The 20863-nt window shown below is 42.0% G+C and overlaps 2 protein-coding genes across 8 annotated transcripts; one reads left to right on the top strand and one right to left on the bottom strand.

Annotated features, from left to right (window-relative positions):
* The first annotated feature begins 1391 nt into the window (after nucleotides 1–1391).
* On the top strand, nucleotides 1392–11581 carry cnot10 (CCR4-NOT transcription complex, subunit 10). 6 transcript variants are annotated; one of them, XM_035163507.1, is made up of 19 exons: nucleotides 1392–1615; nucleotides 3166–3257; nucleotides 3754–3915; nucleotides 4039–4189; nucleotides 4697–4869; nucleotides 4999–5082; nucleotides 5161–5244; nucleotides 5345–5462; nucleotides 5599–5748; nucleotides 6129–6331; nucleotides 6685–6806; nucleotides 7475–7654; nucleotides 8026–8106; nucleotides 8227–8340; nucleotides 8522–8652; nucleotides 8733–8765; nucleotides 9013–9137; nucleotides 10317–10392; nucleotides 11204–11581. In XM_035163507.1, exons 1-19 carry the CDS (start codon nucleotides 1600–1602, stop codon nucleotides 11344–11346), a joined length of 2238 nt encoding a protein of 745 aa, XP_035019398.1. In that variant the 5' UTR covers nucleotides 1392–1599; the 3' UTR covers nucleotides 11347–11581. The 6 variants fall into 6 exon arrangements, with proteins under 6 accessions (XP_035019398.1, XP_035019402.1, XP_035019401.1 ...); XM_035163510.1 differs by having other exon boundaries at nucleotides 1393–1615; nucleotides 4700–4836; nucleotides 9010–9137; XM_035163506.1 differs by having other exon boundaries at nucleotides 1393–1615; nucleotides 4700–4869; nucleotides 9010–9137.
* tcaim (T cell activation inhibitor, mitochondrial) lies at nucleotides 11545–20162 on the bottom strand. Of its 2 annotated transcripts, none has more exons than XM_035163513.2 (10): nucleotides 19525–20162; nucleotides 17859–17991; nucleotides 16972–17122; nucleotides 16635–16890; nucleotides 16273–16395; nucleotides 15364–15461; nucleotides 14299–14390; nucleotides 13985–14217; nucleotides 13769–13900; nucleotides 11545–13665 (listed from the first exon to the last, which is right to left on the bottom strand). In XM_035163513.2, the coding sequence occupies exons 1-10, from the start codon at nucleotides 19557–19559 to the stop codon at nucleotides 13440–13442; spliced, it is 1479 nt and encodes a 492-aa protein (XP_035019404.1). In that variant the 5' UTR covers nucleotides 19560–20162; the 3' UTR covers nucleotides 11545–13439. The 2 variants fall into 2 exon arrangements, with proteins under 2 accessions (XP_035019404.1, XP_035019403.1); XM_035163512.2 differs by lacking the exon at nucleotides 19525–20162 and adding an exon at nucleotides 19360–19518.
* Between the last annotated feature and the right edge of the window lie 701 nt (nucleotides 20163–20863).

Raw genomic sequence — 20863 nt, 5'->3', positions numbered from 1 at the left:
TACAAATTACATCCTGCACACATTTTAAAGTTATAAAGAATTTTCATCTAATTGTGAAACTCTTGAAATTAAAATTAAAGCACGGACCACAGAAGTGATGTGAAAGATATTGGCCATCTTCCTGGTTTCTTCTATTTTTGTATATGTTAGATTGTATATATGTATAATGTCACACTTAAATATTTCATCATCAGACAAATTTTAATATAATAATTTAAACATAAAAGTTTTCGGAAACCAAACTTTACTTAGAACCTGTCTGATAATGTGAAGCAGGCCATTTCAAAAAGCAGCACATGATGCTGTGAACCACAGTTATTCAACAACAAATGTGAAACAAAGTCACTGCAATCTATCGATCTGGAAAGGGTCACAAAACCAATGCAATGACTTTGAGACTTAATGTTACCTCCATATGGAGAAAGTCTATAACAGTGGGGTACATTCCAAGGATCCACCAAAAATTCTCCTAGACCGCTCCAACAACTCATCCAGGAGGTCACAAGAGAATACAGATAAACATCTGTTGTTTACTGGTGTTGTCTGGTGTTTTCTGTGTTGTCTCTGTTGTCTGGTGTTGTCTGGTGCTTTATGGTGTTATTTGTGTTGTCTGGTGTTCTGTAGTGTTATTTGGTGTTGTCTGTTGTTTTCTGGTGATATCTGGTGTTGTCTGGTGTTGTTTGGGGTTTTCTGTGTTGTCTCTGTTGTCTGGTGTTGCCTGGTGTTGCCTGGTGTTGTCTGTCGTTTTCTGTGTTGTGTGTTGTTGTCTGGTGCTTTATGGTGTTATTTGTGTTGTCTGGTGTTCTGTAGTGTTATCTGGTGTTGTCTGTTGTTTTCTGGTGATATCTGGTGTTGTCTGTTGTTTTCTGGTGTTGTCTGGTGTTGTCTGTTGTTTTCTGGTGATATCTGTTGTTTTCTGGTGTTGTCTGGTGTTGTTTGGAGTTTTCTGTGTTGTCTCTGTTGTCTGGTGTTGCCTGGTGTTGCCTGGTGTTGCCTGGTGTTGTCTGTCGTTTTCTCTGTTGTGTGTTGTTGTCTGGTGTATTATGGTGTTATTTGTGTTGTCTGGTGTTCTGTAGTGTTATCTGGTGTTGTCTGTTGTTTTCTGGTGATATATGGTGTTGCCTGGTGTTTTCTGTGTTGTCTGTTGTTTTCTGTTGTTTTCTGGTGTTTTCTCTGTTGATTGTTGTTTTCTGGTGTTGTCTGGTGTTGTTTGGGGTTTTCTGTGTTGTCTGTTGTTGTAATCTGGTGTTGTCTGGGGTTGTCTTGGGTTTTCTGTGTTGTCTGGGGTTTTTTATGTTGTCTGGTGTTGCAGGGACATATACAGGTATATTGTCCAGAGGCTCTGATCATGGCAGCGGACGGCCGATAGGGGGCGGTGTTTGCGTATAGCGCGTCGGTTGAATCTGTCACCAACCAGCGAAGAAGAATCTGTTTAGAGCGGACAAGACGGATTTCGGCCAGAATATATGCCTGAAACACTGGGAATTAAGTATTCATCTGCCATTTAAACGTCCCCGTCACCGGCCAGCGGGCATTTAATATAATACTACCCTAACCGCGGAAAAACATTTCCGAACCGTCCTCGAAAACGACCCCAAAATGGCAGAAAATTCAGGTAAGTGTCAGTTAACGCTAGCTGGGTAGCTTGGGAGTTAGCTTGATCTCCGTGAACAGATTCGCTGTTGTTCGTGTAGTTTGTCCGATGGATAAGCGACAAAGTACATTGAGTAGAATCGGCCATGAAGTTCCCAATGGGTCACAAGGTGATGTTGTGCTCTGTAGTATCTGCGACCTTCGCTTCTCACACACACACACACACACACACACACAACGCCTTTCTCACTTAGCGTTAGCTTAGCCGAGATGCATGTTGCACGAAGACTCGTTTAGGCAAAACTTCATCCACAAACGTCACTTTAAGGTGTCCTGCGTATCACCCGTATATAAACAACACAAATAGCCCGAGCCTCAGCATCACCAGCAGTAAGATGGTGTTATCCCACAGGCGCCCAATAACAGTGGGTAACGAACAGTCAGTGTTACTGAACCTGTTCCCCGCCTCACATGTTTGCGATAATCAATAAAGCTGCCGTAAGTTGATCAAATGCAACAGACGCTGAATTGGACTATTATAGATTTTGTAAAGTTCATGTGTTATCTAACTGACCGTATTTTGTCCGAGGTAATAACATGTGGCTCACAGATTGTAAACCAACTGTCACGTCACGGACGTCTAGTGGTCACTTTAACGTGGGTCTCAGCCGATCATCAAAACTTTATAGTCTGCAGTCATGGTAAACAGGTTCACATGGGGAAGAGATGTGAGGACCATTGTTGATGTATTTCACAAACTGTGTTTACCAGTTTTTAAACAGTTTCTCAGTTTAAAAACAAAGTTTCGTAAAAAATGAAAATCATCTTATGAGCGACAAGAACACTTTGATGGTGAAAGAGGTAGAAGGAGAATAATCAGACTGGTTCAAGCTGACACGAAGAAGACAGTAATTCAACACAACCATGTGACATCTGTGGTGAGCAGAAAGGCACATCTGGAAGCACAGCCTGTGAAACCTTGAGGAGACTATGTTGGGTTCAACTCATGTCAGCCAAGAACAGAGAGCTGAGGCAGCAGTCGATGCAGGCTCATCAACACTGGACAATTGAAGGCTGGATAATCTTATCTGATTATTTGTTCTTGCACACAGGCGACTTGATAAATACCACCTGATTTTACTGCATTGTCCTAATACACTCCGAGACATTGAAGCTTCCACAAAATAGCTTCTGTGACGGAGGGGAGATGACGTCTCAGTATAGATCTAGTAATTCACATGTTTCTATCGATGGACGATTGCAGAGTTTTAATGTCACAGTCTATCCGAGTGTCGTTGGTGACCATGTTCACCCCTTAATGCCAATTTGCCATTTTCTACAGGCTACTTCCAGCATGACAAGGCTCCTTGTCCCATAGCAAAAGTCATCTCAAACTGGTTTCAGAGCAAATGGGGGAACGACCCACTATTAGTATGATGTTCCTAATTAAGTGGCCACTGAGTGTTGCTGAGTCACCACAGTCTGTTAACGCCTCTCGCCCCATTTACACCTTTAACCCAATCGAATTTTATGTAAAGTTGATGTTTTTTCCCTCCTTTTCATTTTGATCAGAACAAAACGAGGCAAAACATGACAACTCATCATCCCCTGGAATGACTGACCATGAGAAAGAAATGGCAGCCAGCGCATATGAGGCATTTTCGGTAAATCATCTCCTTTCTTTACTATCATACTCTGCACAAAAGCATTTGTGTTCTTTGCAGTAACACCTTGACATCCATCAAAACTGCTTGGGCCAGTGTGTAAGCTTAAAGGGATAGTTCACAGAAAAATGTAAATTCACTCACTATACTAAGCTGCTGGAGATGCAAAATTTAGAGATAGACAGCCAAGCAATAAAAGTAGATCAAGCTTTATGGAGAGATCTTCACTCAGTTCACTTGTGGTTGTACAGTGTTGTTACAGAGGGGCGGTTCTTCTCTCACAAGTGATCACCAATGGTCTCAGTGTTGTGTTCTAATAATGTTTTTGTGAAACAAATCCAAGTACCACAAGGGTATTGCATGCCCATGCATGTGACTGAAGTATGGAGACTGTTTGATTTATGAGCCATTTCAACATTGGTGAGAAATTCTCCTGTTGCAAATCACACATCACAAGTTACACATTTGGTGAAACAGACTTCTGTGTTCCTCACAGGCAGGGAAGTATGACGACTCTCTCAAACACCTCGATGCCCTGCAGGAGCTCAACAAAGAGGACTACAAGATCGCCCTGAATAAAGCTGTTGTAGAATTTTATAAAAGTGGTCAGTCGACCACAGGGAATCTGAAGCAGACCCTAGTCACAATGAAGAACCAGGTAACTGCGGAAATGTTGGTCATGTTTTTCTAATGCCTAGAGTTCAGATTCAAGCTCTAGACAAACACAAGAGTCCTTCATGATGTCTTGCATGTCTTCAATCATCCTGTCTTTATCTTTTAGGTTCACACGTCAGCAGAAGATGTCGATGGGTTGGACGATGTTGAAAACAGTTTGCTGTACTATAATCAAGCCATCATCCACTACCATATGCGACAGTACTCTGAAGCCATCTTAATAGGAGAGAGGTTGTACCAGTTTCTGGAACCATTTGGTACGTTGTTGTACTTAACATGACTTTACTTAAGTTTACTCCTTCAGTTATGCTATGGGTTAGTAGGTAGAGCTGATCATCCACTAACCAGAATACCGGCGGTTCGATCCCAGTCTCCACCATTCCGTGTGCTGAATTGTCTGAGACAAGATACTGAACATCAAATTATACATCAAGTGATTGATGTATAATATAGAAAGATAGTTTTTGTTATTTAAACATGTTTGATATAAATGGTAAATATCAAACATGTAAGCTATTTATTATTAAGTGTGTGGTCTTACGTTCTGGCCAAATCAGCTAGTGTTTGAAGATTATAAGATTACAAATCGGTTAAATGTGTCATGTCTGTGGGCTCTCATGTTTTTAAAATCAGTCAAGAGTTGACAATCCTCTAGTGTGCAGCAGTCTAAATTCTGTTCTGTGGTACAGTTAGTCTTGGTGTCTGATAAGGGTCCATGTGTAAGACGTGAGTTTGGCATGCAGTCATTGTGTTATTTGTCCTAGAAGAGAAGTTTGCTCAGGCTGTGTGCTTCCTGCTGGTGGATCTGTACCTGCTCACCTTCCAGCCAGAGAAGGCCCTCCACCTTTTGGCTGTGCTGGATAAACTCTCTGTGCAAGGCAGCAACAAGAACGGCAAAGGAGAGGTACTCCAATGCACTACTGCATCATTAAAAAAAGTAAACTACAGTCCTACACAATCTGATTATATTTGAACATGTTATGTTTTAAAAGCTGTTTCCTTTTAAGAATGAAGTTGAATCAAGCACATTTATAAGCTGTTGAGTTAGTACTGTGCTTGATTACAGAACAACAGTTCAAACAAAGAAGGAGCCAACCAGAAAGCAGAGTTTGCAGCCATGATTGAGGCGGCCAAATCAAAGATGCACCAGGTAAGAGCTGTTAATATCCACTGTCTCTCTGTTTGCCTCCTGTGTGTTGACTGTGGCTGATGATTATTTCTTTTGTAGTACAAAGTGAGAGCCTACATTCAGATGAAATCTTCCAAGGCCTGTAAAAGGGAGATCAAATCCGTGATGAACACAGCAGGGAATGTGAGTCATCACGTTGTTCACACAATCGTTTGGTAATAATGAAAAAGGTGCCCACCCTCTCCTGGTTCTGTCTGACCACTGTTTCCTTCCCTTTCCCCAGTCTTCACCCTCTCTCTTCCTCAAGAGTAATTTTGAGTACCTCAGAGGAAACTACCGGAAAGCAGTGAAGCTATTGAACAGCTCCAACATTGCAGAGCATCCTGGTCCCATTAAGACAGGTGACGACCTCTGTACCTCTCAGGATTGATGGTTTCTTTTTATATGTGTGCTCTCATAATGCTTTACAGTCAATTTTTGGTTTTCACTGGAGATGTAACTAACTATTGTGCATGTGTCCTGATTTATCTCATTCAGGTGAATGTGTTCGATGTATGTTCTGGAACAATCTGGGCTGCATTCACTTTGCCATGGGGAAACATAACCTCGGCATTTTCTACTTCAAGAAGGCGCTGCAAGAGAACGACCACACCTGTGCACAGCTGGGAGACGGCAACAACGGCCAATGTAAGCAGCTATATTCATGTGGGATTAACAGTGGTTACAACGGATTCACATCAAAGAATCCAAAGAAACATCTTGAAGCACCATTGCAACCTAGTTTTCATAATTTCTACTATCCTGCAAACAGTCATTGTTTAAATAATGATCAGAACAAAGAAATAGTCCCCATGAAGGCAGACAGAGGTCTGTGGTTTGTCCAGAGTAACAGGGACATTGATTTTCCTAAAACCTGTTGTTGAATTTGCTTTGATCACTGTAATGTTATCATCATTATTATAATGTAAAGTGTACACCTCTTTTGAACCATGCCAAGTGATAATGTATTAACACGTGGTACTCAATAGTAACATGTCCCTTTTTTATATGTCACTTTTATTCTCCAGCTAAGAAGTTCACAGGCATCCCCATGTGTGCTCTACTAGCCAACAAGCGCTATGAGCTGCTCTATAACTGTGGTATTCAGCTGCTGCACATCGGCAGGCCTCTGGCAGCATTTGAGTGTCTGATGGAGGCGGTGCAGGTTTACCACTCCAACCCTCGGTTGTGGTTACGGCTCGCAGAGTGCTGCATCGCTGCCAACAAAGGGGTAAGACTGAACTGATGTTGATCCTGCAGTTTAGCTTAGTTGCTTTTCTTTAATCTTATTTTAAATCTTATTTTATTTATTTTCCATATTTGTTAAATATTAAATTTTATGTTAGTATCTGATATAGGAAGACAAACTTACACTCTAAGGTTTAAAAAAATAAAAAATTGTTATGTTCTGGGTCCGTGTAATATTTTCTAATAATGATTTACTTTAGACAATTTACTTAAGTAATTATTCATATAACACCATGTGCCACCTAGTTTTCTTTACAGATTTTAGTTTAGAGTTGTACGTGGTTTAAAGGTGAACAGAAAATCACACAAAGTTGTTTCATGTCTTTGTGTTTTCAGGGCTCGGAGCAGGAGAACAAAGGTTTACCTTGTAAAAAGGGTATAGTTCAGTCTATTGTTGGACAGGGCTACCATCGCAAGATTGTGCTGGCATCCCAGTCTACCCAAAATACCATCTACAGGTCAGTGTCAACTCTGACAAGTCCACATTCCAGCCCTGACGCCCACAAATCAAATGACACTGAAGTGCATATCAGTTTACTGAATGCAGTAGCCTGATGTACCCTTTACTTGAGTTCATGTTATTTCTGTGACAGTTAATATTTTCATCACTTTTTGGAGTCAATATTCCTGGACAGAGGTCTGCACTCTAATGAGCATGTTTTCTAGTTATTGTTATGCCAGGATTACTACCATTAACAGAACTGATTGATATGGTCCGATCAGCACATGGAATGTATCGTGTCATCATATGTATCATGATATGATAACAGGCGATGCTTACTTGTTACCTTGATGTTATTTGTCCACATCAGACGAAACGCAATTTTCAGGTTAAGTTTGGTCCCCAGCACCAGTAGTTAGGCAGCTAAAATAGTGAAAAACACTACCATGATCCTAACAGTTTCTATAAAATTAGAAAACAATTTTCCATATTGTATGACAAGATCCCCGATACAAAATGTTTAGAGTTAGCATATCATCAAGTCTATATTGAAGATGCATCATGTTATCACACAATATTCAAACCACAATATGTTTAACCAACGCCTGCAACATTTAATTGTGCAAACGTGTTATATCTTGTACATATCTCCTACTCTGTGTGTGTTTGTGTGTGTTTGTACAGTGAGGGCCAGTCAGCAGCGATACCAGTTGCCAGTATGGAGTTTGCAGCCATCTGCTTGAGGAACGCTCTGCTGCTGCTGCCTGAACATCAACAGCAGGACACCAAGACAGAGAACGGCTCCAAGAGCTTCAGTCAGTCAGGAAGCACAGAGAGCGGCAGCGAGAACAGTGATGCCTGCAGGTCAGACCCACATGAATATTTAACTTAAACACAACTAGTAGCAATGAGAGTCTCAGATCACACAAACTTAGAGAACAATGAGCGCAAAACATTCGAAAATAGTAGAAAATCTGCAAACCTACAATCCTCTGTTAAAGTCTCCTCCTCAGTCTTGTGCTTGAAATTTCACTATTTTAAAAAGATCCTTTAACAGAGGATTCTAGATTTGCAGGTTTCGTTCCTTGTTCACACCTTCATTTTGAACAAGATCAGCTCCATGTTGACTGTCTCATTCACAGATACTGGGAAGTATCTTATACAGTTTGTGACCGTACTGTAGCCCAGTTGAGTTGGACATGTGTTCTGATGAATGCTGTTGTTATGTTTTGTAGTGGGAAAGGTCAGGATGCTGATAAGTTCCTATCTGCAGCTCCATCATCTCCTCTCAGAAAACAGGAAGTTGAAAATCTCAGGTAATGAGGCTTATTTCCAGGCATTTTTGTCTTTTCACCACAGCTCAGCTAACACGATTCCCTATCCAGTAACACTAAATAACCTGTAGGGGAAACTAATGTCAACTGTTCAATATGCAGGTGCTCCATCCTGGCATGCAGTGCGTATGTGGCATTGGCACTGGGAGACAATCTGATGGCTCTAAATCATGCTGAGAAACTGCTGCATCAAACCAAGGTGTCTGGATCGCTCAAGTAAGTCCTAGCCCTGTTTCTCAAATCCAGCTGTTTGTTCACCTGCTGTCTCTCTCAGGCCGCCACTAATGACCACGCTGATGCTTTAAGATTTTGTCCAGAATCATTTAAAGGGCTGATCAGCAGTGTCTTCCTCTACTCTGAACACCAACATGTTCTGGTTGTTCTTATGTGCGTCCAGGTTCCTGGGTCACCTCTACGCTGCTGAAGCCCTCATCTCATTGGACAGGATCTCTGACGCCATTGCTCATCTCAACCCAGAGAATGTCAGTGACGTGTCAATGGGAGTGCTGAGCAGTGAACAAGACCAAGGTCTGAGGCTTTTACTCACTACCCCAAAAAAGATAACATGTAGACTTGTTTATTAACGTGTGGTTTGTTTTTGTCAACAGGGTCTGAGAAAGGAGATGAGCCTGTCGAGTCCTGTGAGTCTGCTTTGTTTAATCCATTAATGTATGTTTCATACTTGAAACAAACAAAAAATCTCACCTATAGTAGGTTTAAATAGGAATAATAGACGTTAAAAGTACATAAGACAAACAGGATTAACTCTAATGTACACTTGCTTTCTAAATGATATCAGAGCAGCAAACCAAGACTAAAGAATACGCAGAAATATCACAGATATAACTAAAAATATCCCTTCATATGTTTCATGTGTGTGTACAGCAGGGAAGCAGACACCACTGTGTTACCCAAGCAGTGTGACATCAGCTCGGGCCATGATGCTCTTCAACCTGGGCAGCGCCTACTGCTTGAGGAGCGAGTATGACAAGGCCCGCAAGTGCCTGCATCAGGTAACCAAGGCAACAGCGACATAACTTATGCAGGTTCTGGAAATATGACAATTAATTACATTTTCCACAGCACCTTCTAACTACCTCTGTGTATGAAATGTGCTTTTTAAATAAACTGAAGGTGCTTTATACATACAATTGCTTTGCCTTGCCTCAGATTCAGTATTATGAGGTGTTTAGATCAATGAGAAGTCAAAAACTGGCTCAACTTTTGACCCCACAACAGTACAGCAGCACCTCGTCATGTACATTACCTTATAGTAACCGTGGGTAAGTTGAAGAGGATGTAGGGTGACAGACATAAGACAAAGTTATTGATGGAAATTAATTGTGAGAGTTAATTATTGCTCTTTGGCTGAGTCATCAACACAGTCAGTAGCAGTGTCTGCAACAAACCGCTCATGATCGTAGTTGAGCTACTTAAGCTCTTCTTTCTTGGAGTCACATCCCAGTCAAATCTTAACATAACAACATACACACATTTCAGTGTAATCTACACTTACTGAGGAGATTGTTAACCCTAATGTTTGTTTCAAACAAGCATCCTTACGTATGCCAAGAAATCATGGAGCAGCTAGAACTGGACTAATGTGTTCTCTCCTCTTGGTTCTGGTTAACAGCTAAGCAGCCGAGTTCTTAAGGAGCTGGAGTCTATTGTTTTCTTTGGGAGGCCTGTAAAAAGTGCAATACAGTAATTCAGTCAGATTACTCTGAAACTCTGATCTGAGTCTAAGATAACACAGAGACTTGTCACTTCTGATTTAATCCAAGGAGTTGGCTGACCCAGATTATTTTCCAGCCTTTCTCTTTTTGATTTTGGGCCAACTAAAAGGATTTCAGTTTTGTCCTCATTAAGCTTTGGGAAATTATTGCACATCCATGTAGTTGAAAGACCATTGAGTGATAGAGTGCAGAGCGTTATCATCATTTGGCTCAGCAGCAATGTACAGTTGTGTATCATCTGCGTAACAATGAAAACAAACATCGTGCGCTCTGATGTCACCGAGTGGCAGCTTTACAAGCTTTAAAGCCGACAATTCGTTTAAAACTTTCTGCCAGTGTGTGCAGATGCAAAGTTTTGCTTTGAGCTTGGAAAACGTATCTTTCTCGTTCAAATCATTTTACAGTGAAGTATTATTGTTGAGCTCATCCAGGTGTGATTTGTGTTGTCGTCATTAGGCAGCATCTATGGTGAACACCAAGGAGATTCCACCGGAAGCGATCCTGCTGGGAGTCTACTTAGAGCTACAGAACGGTGAGAACTCCATGTCCAGCCCCTCTGACTACTTGTGGTTTGTCACACTTTGATATTTCAGATCATCAAACTGATTCTAATATTTAACAGAGATAACCCAATGCTAACACACAATGCCATTAACGAAACAATTTACCAACCAAATTGCTGCTTGAATTGCCATCATTGATGGAACAATGAATTCTGCCCTCTTCCTGAAAAACAATATGGAGAACATCTGCTCATCAATTCATGACCTAAATCTTTCCAGGCAGTTGGGTTATTTAGCAGGAGAATGATCCACCAGGACAACAATCCCAAGCGCATGAGCAAGTGACACCTCTGAGCGACAAGACCTTTAATGGGCAGTTCATGCTCGAAAAACAAGAGTTATAAAGGACTTGTCACAAGTTATTTCTTTTTATTTGATGAACTGAGAGTGCATATTCCTCCATGTTAAAGAAAAAGAATCCTGGAGCTGTTGCTTAATCAAATCCATTCCTAAAGTATATTGCCTGGTGGCCCTTACCCACCCTTTCACCAATTTTCTACATAGGTGTTGAGTGTTAGTACACGAGTCGGAATCTATCATCAGCTTTTAAGTTTCACCTACCTAACACTGAAGAGGGTTGTAGTATTAAATCTACATTTTGGTCATTCAGTAAGTACAGATTGGGACAGAGCTTTCAGCTATTACTGGCTTATTGGCTCTCCAAAGAGGTGATTTAGCCTCTGAGTGTGACGTGCTGCTTTTAACTTTTCCCTTCAGTATGCGAGTGATGGGGTTAGTATCAGGAGATTATACCCTGCTCTGTCTGTGTTGCCTCCTCAGGAAACACCCAGCTGGCTCTGCAGATCATCAAACGGAACCAGCTGCTGCCCACAGCAGTCCAGAGGGTCTCGCCAGACTCCCGCAAGAAACAGGTCCAGCCCTTCCAACTGCCCTCATCCTTTACACAAGTGCAGCGCAAATGAGCCTCCTCCGCTTCCTCTGACCCCCGAACTGCATACACACACTAACACATCACACAACCCTATTTATGAAGCTGCTTCCCCTCAGCATCAGGAGCCGAATGAAATGGAGACTTGGCTCTGGCTGATGAGTGAAGAGTTCTGCTCCATGAACTGAGACCAGCTCACATTTTATTTCCATTTGACTAAGGAACCAGTGTGTTGTCTGAGCAATTAAAATAAATTTTATTTACTGTTAGTCGTGTGACTCTTGAATACCTCTAGTTTTGCTTGGTGAGCAGTGGAAGCCACAGTGGTCACCCACTGACAGTGATCACCCCCTGAATGCTGGATTGACCCTCTCTCTATAAATCCATAGGCCAACTAGGTTTGAAAATATATTTGGTTTTTGGCTTTGTTTTTTTTCTGAGGTGGATTATGACATTTCTCTGATCTCAGTATACAAAAAACTGGTTTACATGGCAACTCTATACATTACTCGACAAATACAGGTGGCATAGTTGGACTGTGTGAATCATGCAAACAATGATCCCAGCATTAGGCTGTGCAAAATACAGCCTGGCCCCTAAAGCATTACATTTGAATGTATAACAATATACTGTGTGACATGTTTTTGCATAAAAAAGGTTGCACTGAAGTCATAATGTAACATTTTGCATTAGATGTAACAACTTATTACATTAAATCAAATTTTAGACATCCTACACAGAGAGGGAGCGAATGTGATTAATGATCAAATCCCAGTCCAGTGTCCTCTCCCATTAATGGGAGTCAAAATTAACAGTTTCATTTTATTAGGGCCACATTTTATAGGTGTGAGAATTATAACCACAGCAGTAGTGTGCTTTAAGATGAAGAAGGTAAAAGGTTTAAAGTCTCACGTTACTGCTCACTACCTAGTGTCAGTAGAGGCAGCAGTGAATGAGTGGTGAAAGATGGAGAGATTTTAGACACAGCCAGGGATCAGATCTCTCCACCTCCCTGTGTGTTTCACTGTATTGTTTAAACACACCCTGCACACAAAATAAGCATGGATCCATAACCGAAGGACTCAGACTCTACTGCAGCATCTGAAATGTCTCATGTCCACAAAAGCTCCGTTCAGTGAAGCAATCCCTTGTCATACGTCTCAGTCCTGGTTAGTCCTTTCTTTACACATGACATACAGGTGACACTACATGCTTCATAAGGTTACATGACACAGGAGAGAGTGTTTGTTAATGCCCGGTGAAATGTCTTCCCACAGTATCGTAAATAAGTTACTGTTCTGATCTCTAGATAAACCGTAAAGCTATGGTTTGAAACTCCCGACTTCTCATCTATTATCTTCCACATTCTGTCACTTTTTCTGTGAACAAGCACAGAGGCCTTTAGATGAAGTCAGACTCCAGTTTTATTTAAAGCAAACTATACTCATGTCAGTCGATTAGAGTAGTAACAGGTGGCTATTGAATTTAATGGTGTAGTAACAACTTCTGTTTACATTTAGCTCACTGGTAGTGTGTGTAACAGAACCATTATTTAATTCCATCCCAGTGCAATTCACACAGCAACGATAAATACTGACTTTCTCAAACCAAGCCTATGACAAAGTTTTAACCCTGGAAACCTCAATCCTATTGCACTTCTAATATGGTTCCCAACCGTTTGGCTTCTGGTCATTACAAGTCAAACATGGCTTATACAGATTGTCTAGTTAGTAAATATGCAAACAGTGGAGAAAAGTACAAAAAAACAAGTATATGCATTAGTATTGTTAATGGTTTCCCTTTCATGTAAATACTAATTTTGCAACACCTAGGGGAGTCCTAACCCCAGGTTGGGAAGCTTTCACCTCATTCGATTCTCCTGTTGGGCTTTTCCAGCAGGAGGATAAAGTGCTTTTTATTGGACAAGCCCACAGTGGCCAGCTTGAATGAAACACTTGAGTTTTCCCTTGAGAACCATCAGATATGACATCTGTTGTGACCTGACATCTAACAAACAGTCCTGTTACAGATGTGTATTTGTTGCCTAAACAACACCAAACTGCTAAAACATTTCTTTCCAACTCTGGACTGAGTGAAATCCTGCAGCTGGGACTGTGTCTCTCTAGCTCAGCTCTTCCAGTCCCAGGGAAGACACAGGTCCCCGTCCTGCATGACCGAGTAGAAGTGAGAGACACAGATGTGTAGGCCCTGCATGAGGGGGGAGCGCTGCTCCAGCAGCCTTTTACAGCACAGGATCATTTGACTGGAACTGACACTGGGCTCCTTGGACAGACTCCTCAGAGAAAGACTCTGGAGACACTGCTTCACCACAGCATCCTCCTCTGCCTGCAGCCTGGACAAACACGACAGCAGGGTTTAGGGTGCAGGTTCCCATGATCTGGGTCAGGACCTCTCACATTGTCACCTCCTGATCAGATGATGTACAGTTGACTCACTGTTTTTTGCGATTGGTGCGCTGTCTGGCCTCGGGGGCGTGGCTTTGGAGGAAGACCTGCAGCTGGGGAGGGTCACAGTTGGTTGGGATGATGAAGTGCCCCATCTCATGAAGACTAAGGTTAGAACGGTCACTGTAATTGACACAAACAACAAGTTATGTAGAACGTAGACAGCAGTGACTCATGTGTTTGAGGCATGTTAATGTGACTTCTGACTTTGCCAATAACATGGTAAGCCCCTGCAGACTTCTGGGGTGCAGGCGAAGGTGTCCAGACATCAGGCTCTTATGGAAGGTGCTGAGGGTGCTGTAATGCTCAGAGATAGGCTGAACTGGTCCCAGTCTCTCCACGTGGACCACCTGAGCACCACCCAGCAGGAGGCTGATCCTCTCCTTCAGCCAGTCTGTCTGCTGCTGCAGGCTACGATAGCTGGGCAGCTGCTGAAACATCTGGAGATACAAGCAGGGGTCAGAAGACAGAGAGGAACACACAGGTAACACGTGACAGCAGAAGCTCTGTAGCTGCATTACTTTCGTCCACTGATGATGAACATCTATGGTTCCCAGCATAACGTGTCCAGAGGCGTTCATCCCCGACTGGTCAGCAAACATAACAGTGTGTCCTGGAGAGAAAGTGGAGGAGCAGATTAAAGAGGAAGCACGCCAGAATCAGAATGAAACAGTGACTGAATAGAGATGTGATGTCACACATAATAAACTAATAAACACTAATAAATGAAAACTGTTTCTTTGTTTTTTTAAAAGGTAAAAAAATAATAACATTCGTCGAAAGAAAAGAAAATGATGTCCGCAACAAAAACAAAAATATTTAATAACAAATCATCAAATCAAACAAAAATTGGAAATATAACTCCATTCTCCCCCTAGTGTCTGTGTCCTTCCATTACAACACTATTTTCAAACCATAAATCTTCCATAAATTTATTGGAAGTCACCAAGTCAGCAGATTTCTGTTTTGTCAGAACTGGAAACATTCTTCCTGACTAATATTGAACTGTTGCAAGATACAGTATGTTATTATAAATATGTCCATGTTTTACAGTAACATGTGACCCCTGAAGAAATGAGGTGCACACTGTGGCTGAGAGATTCCCATGTTACTTTTTCTCTGTGTTATGTATATTTGGAAGTTGCCATGGTAACTCACATCCCATGGCTATATTTCAAGGAGCCTATAATCTCTTTGTATGTCATTTCAACAGCCACACCACACAAGTGGGTTGTCTGGCCATATGTGCCTGACGAGAGGGCCCTTTACACTGATGAGTGGATCAGGTAAATATTGTACAACTTATCTGCATGTGAGCTCCAAAATACATGATAAAGTTTACACACATCCATTTTAAATGAATGGAAGTACAACACTTGAAGACACAGGGAAAGGGTGGAAATGAAGAACATAAGGAGACAATTAATACAAATAAGAAGCCTCCCAGAGGATCACACTGACTTAAGAAATGCATGCTTGAATGTGTCAGCTGTTTGGCCTTCAAATAAAGTGAAATCACAAGCTATGGTTGGACAGACAGACGGGTATAGAGACGTGGTTTACTGTCCTCGACTGTGACACTGTACCTTGCAGGTGGATCAGGGCCTCTGGGCTCTGCTGTGACAGACGGCTCAGACTCTGAAGCTGACAGCACTTGTGGGCCACTCCCCAGCTGCGCTGCCACCTGTACCAAACATCATTACAGCAACATACTGAATGTCATCTTCTTCATGATAATGTAAACAGCTTCTAACTAGTCCATGCACAGCCTTGAATTTAAGCTCAACAGTTCCAGTCATGATAAGTGTACTATTGCCACAACTTTCACTATTCTGTCATGTAAATTAACCCTTAGGTGAAACCAACACAATTAGATTTTCTCTCTATTGAAAACTAAAGGGCCAGGATACTGGACCTTGTAAGCTGCTGATTATTATGAACATATGGCTTATATGGCTTATCAGATTGATGAGACAGGTGAGTACACACATTCAGCTGGAAGACACTGTTTGTTAGAAGCTCCCACAGCCCTGACTCAAACCATTTTCCATATGTCAGGAGAATTGAGTCCCGACTTTCTCCGGAGCTTGCCTTTCACACATTAACATCACAGCAGAAGACTCTCTGCTCAGATGTGTTCACAACAACACGGACATCTCCAGAGTTGTCAGGTGAGAGGTGGTGCAGCAGTTGTCTTTTTTTTCTTAATCTAATTTTTATTATTTTCATTTTGGTGCGTGTTAGAAACGTCATTAAAACGCACTCGCTCACAGTGAATCCTGCGGAGGATCTCCTGCTGTGTTCTCACATTGGCTCCTCTGAACTTGCTACAGACTTTTTACTAGAGGGCTGGACTGAGAAACTCTGCAGAAAGTCTAGAGGCTTTCACTTGGACATTTCCATTCAGCAATACAGTCCTTCTGGGGAAAGTCCAGATGATCTCTGGAGTTCAGTGGATGTCTGAAAGCAGCTTTAGTGTTGAAACAGTGCAGTACCTGATATCAGCCAGATCAAATTTGTGACACAGCTCCCTCTTCAGTCTGTTCAGCTCCTCTCTCCGAGGAAGACTAGCACTGTGCTTCTTTGTTGCTTCAGGTTCATTGTTTCTCAGCCACAAGCTGAAAAAGAAAAGGAAACATGAGGCTTCTCCTACATGACGGGCATTAACATGTGAATCACACAAAAATGTAGTTTTCATTTCATGACTTAAGTAGAATTAACCCTGCAGGTTGGATGCCTCTACTAACCAGTCAAGTTTACAGTCTACCTCCATGTCCATACAAACAGACATATTATATATGCATACGTACATGTATTATATCTATGAAGAAGTTCAGTGAAGTTCAGTCTTGCTCACCTGAGTGAAGGCTCAATTTTCCTGGCCTGCTGCAGCTCCTGCTCAGGGTCCCTGAAACCAGTGAAGATGTAGTAGCTCTTATCCCATTTGATGGGTCTATAGAAAGGCACACCTGCCTCACGTGGATTTTTAGACGTCTCTGCACTTGCTCTCAGTCCTTTCATGTGCTCCACAGACAGGCTGCAGGACTTTAACACATTGATCACCGTGCTCAAGACATCGTGTGTGTGAAGGGTGAAACTCACTGACCGGAACCCTGAAAACCAGGAGGGAGATTTTTTATTTCTAAATACAGAACTTAAAAATACATAATGAGCAATATTGATGGAAATGTTACCTGGGACGAGGAGGTCTGGCTGCATATCACTGTTGTCTTTCGTGTCCCTGACATAAAAGGTGAGCTTCATTGGCTGAAGTGAGCGTGAGCCATGCTTCTGCAGGTTTTCCAAATAGCCATTAAGTCTCTTTAATGAGTTCTCATTCACTTCCTATAACACAAAACATTAAATGTTACACAGGGGTGAAGCTGCCTATTCTACAAGCTCATGATCAGAATTAGCTCCGCCAAGGAGGTTACGTTTTTGCACCAGTTCGCTTGTCAGCAGGTTTGCCTTAAAACTGCTGAATGAATTTCCACACAATTTGGTAAAAGAGACATGAGCAGAACGTGCATGAACACACACACACACACACACACACACACACACACACACACACACACACACACACACACACACACACACACACACACACACACACACACACACACACACACACACACACACACACACACACACACACACACACTTTACTTCATCTTAGTAAGGACACTCATTGGCATTCTGCACTCCCTTAGGCCCTTAATCTTAACCATCACAACTAAATACCTCACCCAACCAATCACCCACACCTTATTCTAACCCCAAAACAAGTCTGGGGTTAGACTGCTCTAACCCCAACTGCTCATTGGAAGAGGGTCAGAAAGTGAGGACCAGCCAAAATGTCCTCACTTTACCAAAATATTTGTAGTAGTTATAATAATATAAACAATAATAAAAAGTCCTCAAAAAGATATCTGTGCAAGTACACTCATACATAAAACCTTAGATTTCTTCATGTCCATCTACCGATAGATTAACAGTAAAAGCGGAATCACTTCTGATTGGTTTGCTTTACAACATCATATTTATTTTGCAGTTATGACTTGTTAAACAACCAACATACCCGTTCTCTGGGATGTTGACCAAAGAAGTCTGGATGGACAGCAAAGTAAAAAGGTCTGAGTGCGTTGACAGTATCCGCCCCTGACAGAGCTCTCTGCTGGACTAAACGAGTGGCCACATGTTTCCTCTCCAGCCTGCAGGGGAAACAAATTGGTGGTTAACCAATGTTATACTTCCATACCATCTTCTGCCTGGTTCCTCTGTGGGTAAATATTGGCTGTGGAAACCAGATCTATTTCTCTCTGTCACATCTGCTTTCTCATGCCGCCAAATCTCACCGTCACCATATTTGACAATGATCGTCCTGCCCACATTTCTCTATTCAGTTAATCCCATTGTGGTATTGTGGATTCACTAAGTCACAGGAGCTGCTGGTTGATTTCCTTGTGACAAAAAATTCATTTTTTCAATTTCAATTTTGGTTCCACTTGATTGAATATAAGGGGACTGTTGGGCCTTGGCAGAGATATGCGCTGTAATGAATGCCATCTTAGTTTGGTTATGTCCCACACACCGTGCCACAGGTTTGATTGCCATGACCCGATCAGAGTCACACACCTCATCTGCTCCTCTACTTCAGAAGTGACAGATACTTCATATTTTAATAGTTTTCCAAAATGTGTTTTTATTTTTAAGATGCAAGTAACTGAAAATTCCCAGGTAGACTTTTATTTAATTGGTCAATCTTCAGATCGTCATCCTCCTCAGTGGCAGAGGTACATTTTCGGGGGAGCTAAATTATGGGGTGGCTTTTGACAATTGGCAAAATATTAAAACGTTACAAAAGATGCTTTAAAGACCATTTAACTCCATAACTGTTCTTCATTATGTATCGTTGTCATTGTCAAGGATTTGTTTTTAACTGTTGATTACTATTGCTCAGGAGTCAATGCATGTGTATAAAATACACACATTCACACACTCTCATTCAGGTGACCCTTTAAATGCGTCTGAAAACTTAATATACACACATGTTTTACTTTAGTATTGATGATAGTGTCGTGTTTTGTAGGCTAGACATGTTAATTCGTTGACTCTCGTGGGTAGACATTCTATATTATTATTTTCTGCATGATAACTTTGTATTGTCAAATTTGGTTAAACTTTAACAATATTTAGGTAGAGGATTCGAAATAAGCCCACTGGGTTTTTTGCCTCCCCCTGCACAGAATAATATTACTTGACATTTTATCTGTAGTGTTTAATCTGTACTCAATATATCTAATCTAATTTCGTACAGACACTGAAAGAAATTCCAATGACTTGACTTTTGATCCCCACATGGCAAAATTGTTTTGGCCCAGATTAGGCCAAAGCTGCCACCGCAGTGATTTGACCAACAAGGCACAAGTAAGCCATAGTAATACCGCATGTCAACCAAAGGTGCCTAAAGACTTAGTTTTGTGCCATTTGGGCCATATTCACCATTTACCACATGGGCCACTTTAAGATCATTGTTTTGGGATATTTGCTACTTTACAAGTGGGCAGATTTAGGCTCACATCCATTCGGTCCGGGCCACAGGTGCCACCTCATTGCCTGAAGTGGCCCACCTCGCTATCCGGGTCACAGACACTGGTCTTCGGTGTGGAGCTGGAGCTGACACAGCTGCAGATGTAACAAGGCACGTTGTTCTATCATCACACAACATCTCAGAGCAGTGTTACCTGAGGCTGCACCGCAGGAGCGAGCTCACAGACATCGCTGGCGCTGCTTGTCAACAGACGAGTGTGAAACCATTGAGCTGGTCCAGTCCATGAGCAGAGCTGCTGTCAGAGGAAGATCCATCAGTCACCCAGCGTCTGTGTCACTCATTCAAGTCAGGCAGGCAGGAGGACACGACTGACTCTGCACCCATGGTTCTAAAGTCACCACTACATCGTTTTAATGTCGCCACACTGTGTTAGCTAGCCCGTTAGCTGGCTAAACAGTGCTGGGTGTCACTGTCACTGTTCAGACAGTTTGACAGACTCACCACAGCAGGTTTACTGAGCTCACACAGACAACAACAAGCAGCTCGGGGGGGTGTCTGTGCTGTCAGGTTCAGTTCAGTTCAGTGCTTCAGCCTCGTTTGACTTCTACTCAATGACAACAGACCATGGCTCCAGTTAGCTTTTCAGCTAGCCTCAACTCAGCTATCTGCTCTGTCTACAGCTGATCACAACACAGCTTATTGTCCACACCATCCACTTATTATCAAGGCGAGTTGTTAAGTTGGAGAAGTCACTGTGCTCTCACGATGGATCCTTACTAATGATGACCTTACTTCTTCTTCTTCTTCTTTTTCAGTTGCTTCTTCCGACGAGCCAGCCCATTTCCTTTATTTATATTTACCGCCCCCTGCTGGACTGGAGTGAGAAAGTGCAGATCTAAATAAAAATCCGGATCTAGAGATTTTTTTTATGTGGTTTCGTAAGGGGACTTGTCGTCCGTCCGTCCGTCCATCTATTTATCTGTCTATCTATCTATCTATCTATCCATCCATCTATCTATCTATCTATCTATCTATCTATCTATCTATCTATCTATCTATCTATCTATCCATCTATCTATCTATCTGTCATCCATCCTCTGCCCTCAGCAGGAGTCGCAAAAAAAAAGAAAAACCTTAAAAGGGGAAAAACACCCTCCACAGAGCCATTCTAGTTGGATCAGGAAATTAAACGGTTGGTAGTTCGATCCCCAAAGACACGAGCCCCAAATATCCCCTGATGGCTGGGCTGTAAGTGATGGGTGATAGGGAAGGTGCTGCACACTGTACACTGTAGGAATGTGTGTGTCAGAATGGGTGAAGGTTACAACTTTACAGTGAAGTGCTTTGATTGGTCATTAAATTAGAGAAGTGCTCATAAATACAGAACATTTACGACATACCCACACTCCACCTTCTGGTTAGTCAGAAAAATAAAACTATGACAAAATAATACTAGCATGATTGCTTTTACTGAGAGGGTGAACTCCTGGATATGTTGTATTTATCGAGCTTCACTGAACTATAATTGGCTG

The sequence above is a fragment of the Hippoglossus stenolepis genome, chromosome 8 (assembly GCF_022539355.2).
Source record: "Hippoglossus stenolepis isolate QCI-W04-F060 chromosome 8, HSTE1.2, whole genome shotgun sequence".
Taxonomy (NCBI): domain Eukaryota; kingdom Metazoa; phylum Chordata; class Actinopteri; order Pleuronectiformes; family Pleuronectidae; genus Hippoglossus; species Hippoglossus stenolepis.
Note: the sequence above shows the minus strand (reverse complement) of the source record. Positions and strands in the feature narration are given on the sequence as shown.

Bases quoted from the DNA above. Each gene is read 5' to 3' on its own strand.
- cnot10 (XM_035163505.1), top strand. The intron at 4,870-4,998 runs GTAAACTACAGT...GCTTGATTACAG, and splicing joins CTACTGCATCATTAAAAAAA to AACAACAGTTCAAACAAAGA. The intron at 7,655-8,025 runs GTCAGACCCACA...TATGTTTTGTAG, and splicing joins GAGAACAGTGATGCCTGCAG to TGGGAAAGGTCAGGATGCTG.
- tcaim (XM_035163512.2), bottom strand. From the start codon at position 19,508: ATGTTGTGTGATGATAGAACAACGTGCCTTGTTACATCTGCAGCTGTG. The intron at 15,462-16,272 runs GTACTGCACTGT...TGTTTGGTACAG, and splicing joins TTTGATCTGGCTGATATCAG to GTGGCAGCGCAGCTGGGGAG. The intron at 14,218-14,298 runs GTAATGCAGCTA...TTGTATCTCCAG, and splicing joins TTCATCATCAGTGGACGAAA to ATGTTTCAGCAGCTGCCCAG.